At 67.0% G+C, this 7,510-nt stretch overlaps 1 protein-coding gene across 1 annotated transcript; it reads left to right on the top strand.

Annotated features, from left to right (window-relative positions):
- The first annotated feature begins 6 nt into the window (after positions 1-6).
- On the top strand, positions 7-6,969 carry LOC311204553 (phosphoenolpyruvate carboxykinase [GTP], mitochondrial-like). Its single transcript, XM_084280962.1, has 4 exons — positions 7-63; positions 1,809-1,946; positions 2,058-2,153; positions 6,511-6,969. The coding sequence occupies exons 2-4, from the start codon at positions 1,874-1,876 to the stop codon at positions 6,966-6,968; spliced, it is 627 nt and encodes a 208-aa protein (XP_084137088.1). The 5' UTR covers positions 7-63; positions 1,809-1,873; the 3' UTR covers position 6,969.
- Positions 6,970-7,510: the final 541 nt, after the last annotated feature.

Below are 7,510 nucleotides of genomic sequence, written 5' to 3' on the forward strand. Positions count from 1 at the left end.
GGATGGACCCGCCCCCTCCCGGCGTCACCCTCACCGATTGGCTGGGCAACAGCTGGGCACCCGGTGAGCAGCCAATCAGTGCCTGCTGTGGGCTGGGTGGGTGGGGCCTTCCACACACCCCCCCCCCCCTCCCGCCTTGGGGTGGGACCTTCCCATCTCCATCCCCCTCAGGGGGGTGGGATGTTCCATCTCCTTCCTCCTGGGGGGGGGTGGGGGTCTCCTCTCTCCTCCCCCCCCATTCTTGGAATGGGCCCTTCCACCCCCCACCTCCTTGGGGTGGGATTGTTCCATCTCCATCCCCCTCAGGGGGGTGGGATGTTCCATTCCCTTTCTCCTGGGGGGGGTGCCTCCTCTCTCCCACCCCCCCTCCTTGGGATGGGACATTCCCATCTCCATCCCCCTCAAGGGGGTGGGATGTTCCATCTCCTTCCTCCTGGGGGGGTGGGGGTCTCCTCTCTCCCACCCCCCCATTCTTGGAGTGGGCCCTTCCACCCCCCCTCCCGCCTTGGGGTGGGACCTTCCCATCTCCATCCCCCTCAGGGGGGTGGGATGTTCCATCCCCTTCCTCCTGTGGGGGCCACTCCTCTCTCCTCCCCCCCCCATTCTTGGAATGGGCCCTTCCACCTCCCACCTCCTTGGGGTGGGACCGTTCCATCTCCATCCCCCTCAGGGGGGTGGGATGTTCCATCTCCTTCCTCCTGGGGGGGGGTGCCTCCTCTCTCCCACCCCCCCTCCTTGGGATGGGACCTTCCCATCTCCATCCCCCTCAGGGGGGTGGGATGTTCCATCCCCTTCCTCCTGGGGGGGTGGGGGTCTCCTCTCTCCTACCCCCCCATTCTTGGAGTGGACCCTTCCACCTCCCACCTCCTTGGGGTGGGACCTTCCCATCTCCATCCCCTTCAGGGGGGTGGGATGTTCCATCTCCTTCCTCCTGGGGGGGTGGGGGTCTCCTCTCTCCTCCCCCCCCATTCTTGGAATGGGCCCTTCCACCCCCCCTCCCGCCTTGGGGTGGGACCTTCCCATCTCCATCCCCCTCAGGGGGGTGGGATGTTCCATTCCCTTCCTCCTGGGGGGTGCCTCCTCTCTCCCACCCCCCCTCCTTGGGATGGGACCTTCCCATCTCCATCCCCCTCAAGGGGGTGGGATGTTCCATCTCCTTCCTCCTGGGGGGGTGGGGGTCTCCTCTCTCCTCCCCCCCCATTCTTGGAATGGGCCCTTCCACCTCCCACCTCCTTGGGGTGGGACCTTCCCATCTCCATCCCCCTCAGGGGGGTGGGATGTTCCATCCCCTTCCTCCTGGGGGGGCCCTCCTCTCCCCCACCCCCCCCATTCTTGGAATGGGCCCTTCCACCTCCCACCTCCTTGGGGTGGGACTGTTCCATCTCCATCCCCCTCAGGGGGGTGGGATGTTCCATCCCCTTCCTCCTGGGGGGGTGGGGGTCTCCTCTCTCCTACCCCCCCATTCTTGGAATGGGCCCTTCCACCTCCCACCTCCTTGGGGTGGGACTGTTCCATCTCCATCCCCCTCAGGGGGGTGGGATGTTCCATCCCCTTCCTCCTGGGGGGGGGTGGGGGTCTCCTCTCTCCTCCCCCCCCATTCTTGGAATGGGCCCTTCCACCTCCCACCTCCTTGGGGTGGGACCGTTCCATCTCCATCCCCTACAGGGGGGTGGCACCTCCTCTCCCCCCTCCCCTCCTTGGGTGGGGGGGGACACACCTTCTTTGGGGGTGGGGTGGGGACTTATTGGGGGGGGTGGGGAGGGGGCGTGGCCTCCTCCTGACCCCTCCCCTTCCCCCCTCCCCCCCAGGTGACCCCGGCCCCTGCGCCCACCCCAACTCGCGCTTCTGCGCCCCGGCCGCCCAGTGCCCCATCATGGACCCGGCCTGGGAGGACCCGGAGGGGGTCCCCATCGACGCCATCATCTTCGGGGGGCGGAGACCCCGAGGTAAAACCCCCACCCCCACCCCCCCACCCACCCACCCCCATTCCCCTTCCCTGATTGGCCGGCCGGGCGGTGACGTCACGGGGGGCGCTGACGTCACGGCGGCGGGCGCAGGGGTGCCGCTGGTCTACGAGGCCTTCAGCTGGCGTCACGGCGTCTTCGTGGGCAGCGCCATGCGCAGCGAGGCCACCGCCGCCGCCGAGCACGCGGGTGAGGGGACGCGGGCACCCCCGGGGCTGACCCCTGACCCAGAACCCCCCCATGGCCCCCCATGGCCACCCCCTGACCCATTGCCCCCCCATGGCCACCCCCTGACCCATAGCACCCCTATAGCCACCCCCTGACCCATAGCACCCCTATAGCCACCCCATGGCCACCCCCTGCCCCATAGCTCCCCTATAGCCACCCCCTGACCCATAGCACCCCTATAGCCACCCCCTGACCCATAGCACCCCCATAGCCACCCCCTGACCCATAGCACCCCCATAGCCACCCCCTGACCCATAGCACCCCTATAGCCACCCCCTGACCCATAGCACCCCCATACCCACCCCCTGACCCATAGCACCCCCCATGGCCACCCCCTGACCCATAGCACCCCTATAGCCACCCCATGGCCACCCCCTGCCCCATAGCACCCCCATAGCCACCCCCTGACCTATAGTCCCCCTATAGCCACCCCATGGCCACCCCCTGCCCCATTGCCCCCCTATAGCCACCCCCTGACTCATAGCACCCCCCATGGCCACCCCCTGACCTATAGTCCCCCTATAGCCACCCCATGGCCACCCCCTGACCCATAGCACCCCCATAGCCACCCCCTGCCCCATAGCACCCCCATACCCACCCCATTGCCCCCCCATGGCCACCCCCTGCCCCATAGCTCCCCTATAGCCACCCCCTGACCCATAGCACCCCCATAGCCACCCCATGGCCACCCCCTGCCCCATTGCCCCCCCATAGCCACCCCCTGCCCCATAGCACCCCCATGGCCACCCCCTGACCCATAGCACCCCCCATGGCCACCCCCTGCCCCATAGCACCCCCCATGGCCACCCCCTGCCCCATAGCACCCCCATAGCCACCCCCTGACCTATAGTCCCCCTATAGCCACCCCATAGCCCCCCCATGGCCACCCCCTGCCCCATAGCTCCCCAATAGCCACCCCATGGCCACCCCCTGACCCATAGCACCCCCATACCCACCCCATAGCCCCCCATGGCCACCCCCTGCCCCATAGCACCCCCATGGCCACCCCCTGACCCATAGCTCCCCTATAGCCACCCCCTGACCCATAGCACCCCCATACCCACCCCATTGCCCCCCATGGCCACCCCCTGACCCATAGCACCCCCATAGCCACCCCCTGACCCATAGCACCCCTATAGCCACCCCATGGCCACCCCCTGCCCCATAGCACCCCCCATGGCCACCCCCTGCCCCATAGCACCCCCCATGGCCACCCCCTGACCCATAGCACCCCCATAGCCACCCCATGGCCACCCCCTGCCCCATAGCACCCCCATAGCCACCCCCTGACCCATAGCACCCCTATAGCCACCCCATGGCCACCCCCTGCCCCATTGCCCCCCCATAGCCACCCCCTGACCCATAGCACCCCCATAGCCACCCCCTGCCCCATAGCACCCCCATAGCCACCCCATGGCCACCCCCTGCCCCATAGCACCCCCATAGCCACCCCCTGACCCATAGCACCCCCATACCCACCCCATTGCCCCCCCATGGCCACCCCCTGCCCCATAGCACCCCCATAGCCACCCCCTGACCCATAGCACCCCTATAGCCACCCCATGGCCACCCCCTGCCCCATAGCTGACCCATGGCCACCTCCCCTGGCCCCACAACCTCCCCACGGCCACATCCCACCCCCCCAGAACCATCTCCCACCACCCCAGAACCACCTCCCACCCCCCCCTAACCATCTCCAACCCCCCCATAACCACCTCCCACCCCCCAGAACCATGTCCCACCCCCCCAGAACAACATCCCACCCCCCCAGAACCACCTCCCACCCCCCCACAACCTCACCCCCCAAGGCTCCCAACCCCATAACCACCTCCCACCCCCCCCATAACCACCTTCCACCTCCCCAGAACCACCTCCCAGCCCCCCCATAACCACCTCCCACCCCCCCACAACCTCACCCCCCAAGCCCCCCAACCCCAGAACCACCTCCCACTCCCCCAGAGTCATCTCCCACCCCCCCATAACCACCTCCCACCCCCCCATAACCACCTCCCACCCCCCCATAACCACCTCCCACCCCCCAGAACCACCTCCCACCCCCCAGAACCACCTCCCACCCCCCAGAACCACCTCCCACCCCCCCAGAACCACCTCCCACCCCCCCAGAACCACCTCCCACCCCCCCAGAACCACCTCCCACCCCCCAGAACCATGTCCCACCTCCCCTGAACCACCTCCCACCCCCCCAGAACCTCACCCCCCAAGGCTCCCAACCCCATAACCACCTCCCACCTCCCCAGAACCACCTCCCAGCCCCCCCATAACCACCTCCCACCCCCCCACAACCTCACCCCCCAAGCCCCCCAACCCCATAACCACCTCCCACTCCCCCAGAGTCATCTCCCACCCCCCCAGAACCACCTTCCACCCCCCAGAACCATGTCCCACCCCCCCAGAACAACATCCCACTACCCCAGAACCACCTCCCACCCCCCCAGAACCATGTCCCACCCCCCCAGAACCACCTCCCACCCCCCCAGAACCTCACCCCCCAAGGCTCCCAACCCCATAACCACCTCCCACCTCCCCAGAACCACCTCCCAGCCCCCCATAACCACCTCCCACCCCCCCACAACCTCACCCCCCAAGCCCCCCAACCCCATAACCACCTCCCACTCCCCCAGAGTCATCTCCCACCCCCCCATAACCACCTTCCACCCCCCAGAACCACCTCCCACCCCCCCAGAACCACCTCCCACCCCCCCAGAACCACCTCCCACCCCCCCAGAACCATGTCCCACCCCCCCAGAACCACCTCCCACCCCCCCAGAACCTCACCCCCCAAGGCTCCCAACCCCATAACCACCTCCCACCCCCCCCATAACCACCTCCCACCTCCCCAGAACCACCTCCCAGCCCCCCCATAACCACCTCCCACCCCCCCACAACCTCACCCCCCAAGCCCCCCAACCCCATAACCACCTCCCACTCCCCCAGAGTCATCTCCCACCCCCCCATAACCACCTTCCACCCCCCAGAACCACCTCCCACCCCCCCAGAACCACCTCCCACCCCCCCAGAACCACCTCCCACCCCCCCAGAACCATGTCCCACCCCCCCAGAACCACCTCCCACCCCCCCAGAACCTCACCCCCCAAGGCTCCCAACCCCATAACCACCTCCCACCCCCCCCATAACCACCTCCCACCTCCCCAGAACCACCTCCCAGCCCCCCCATAACCACCTCCCACCCCCCCACAACCTCACCCCCCAAGCCCCCCAACCCCAGAACCACCTCCCACTCCCACAGAGTCATCTCCCACCCCCCCATAACCACCTTCCACCCCCCAGAACCACCTCCCACCCCCCCATAACCACCTCCCACCCCCCAGAACCACCTCCCACCCCCCAGAACCACCTCCCACCCCCCCAGAACCACCTCCCACCCCCCCAGAACCACCTCCCACCCCCCCAGAACCATGTCCCACCCCCCCAGAACCACCTCCCACCCCCCCAGAACCTCACCCCCCAAGGCTCCCAACCCCATAACCACCTCCCACCCCCCCCATAACCACCTCCCACCTCCCCAGAACCACCTCCCAGCCCCCCATAACCACCTCCCACCCCCCAGAACCATGTCCCACCCCCCCATAACCATCTCCCACCACCCCATAACCACCTCCCACAACCTCACCCCCCAAGCCCCCCAACCCCAGAACCACCTCCCACCACTGACCCTGAGGCCCCCCGACCCCATAACCACCTCCCACCCCCCCAGAACCATGTCCCACCCCCCCAGAACCACCTCCCACCCCCCCACAACCTCACCCCCCAAGCCCCCCAACCCCATAACCACCTCCCACCCCCCCCATAACCACCTCCCACCTCCCCAGAACCACCTCCCAGCCCCCCATAACCACCTCCCACCCCCCACAACCTCACCCCCCAAGCCCCCCAACCCCAGAACCACCTCCCACTCCCCCAGAGTCATCTCCCACCCCCCCATAACCACCTTCCACCCCCCAGAACCATGTCCCACCCCCCCAGAACAACATCCCACCCCCCCAGAACCACCTCCCACCCCCCCAGAACCATGTCCCACCTCCCCTGAACCACCTCCCACCCCCCCAGAACCTCACCCCCCAAGCCCCCCAACCCCATAACCACCTCCCACCCCCCCACAACCTCACCCCCCAAGCCCCCCAAGCCCATAACCACCTCCCACCCCCCCAGAACCTCACCCCCCAAGGCTCCCAACCCCATAACCACCTCCCACCCCCCCAGAACCTCACCCCCCAAGCCCCCCAAGCCCATAACCACCTCCCACCCCCCACATAACCCCCTCCTCCCCCCTCCTCAGGCCGCCGCCTCCTCCACGACCCCTTCGCCATGCGTCCCTTCCTGGGCTACAACGCCGGGCAGTACCTGTGCCACTGGTTGTCCCTGGGGGAGAAGACTGGGGTGCAGCTCCCCAAAATCTTCCACGTCAACTGGTTCCTCAAGGACCCATCTGGGGGTTTCCTCTGGCCAGGATTCGGCCACAACGCCCGGGTCCTGGCCTGGATCTTCTCTAGGGTGGTAGGGGAAGACCCCAACCCCAAAGCCACCCCTTTAGGTTGGATCCCCAGGGAAGAAGCTTTGGATCTCCAAGGGCTTCCAGGTGTGTCCTACTCCAGCCTCTTCCCAATGGATAAGAGCTTCTGGGAGGAGGAGACCAAGGAGCTGAGGAGCTATTACCAGCAGAACTTTGGGGAGGACCTGCCCAAGGAGGTGCTGGGGGAGCTGGAGGCGCTGGAGGGGAGGGTCAAGAAGATGTGAAAGGGGCTTGAGGGGTGGGAGGGGACCTCTGAGGGGTCACCCAGCGGGGATTGGGGGGGGCTGGTGGACCTCAGGGGGCTTTGGGGGAGTGTCGTGGGTTGGACAGGGTCTTGGTTGACCCCCCATGGGGATTGGTTGACCCCCCCATGGGGGTTGGTTGACTTCAGGGATCTTTGGTTGACCCCCATGGGGTTTGGTTGACCCCCATGGTGGTTGGCCAGGGTCTTGGTTGACCCCCCCATGGGTCTTGGTTGACCCCCCCATGGGTTTTGGTTGACCCCCCATGGGTCTTGGTTGACTCCCATGGTGGTTGGCCAGGGTCTTGGTTGACCCCCCATGGGTCTTGGTTGACCCCCATGGGGGTTGGTTGACCCCCATGGGGGTTGGCCAGGGTCTTGGTTGACCCCCATGGGTCTTGGTTGACCCCCGTGGGGGTTGGTTGACCTCAGGGATCCTTGGTTGACCCCCATGGGGGTTGGTTGACCCCCATGGGGCTGGTTGGACCCCCCATGGGTCTTGGTTGACCCCCATGGGTCTTGGTT

The sequence above is a fragment of the Gallinula chloropus genome (assembly GCF_964237585.1).
Source record: "Gallinula chloropus genome assembly, contig: HAP1_SCAFFOLD_386, whole genome shotgun sequence".
Lineage (NCBI taxonomy): Eukaryota > Metazoa > Chordata > Aves > Gruiformes > Rallidae > Gallinula > Gallinula chloropus.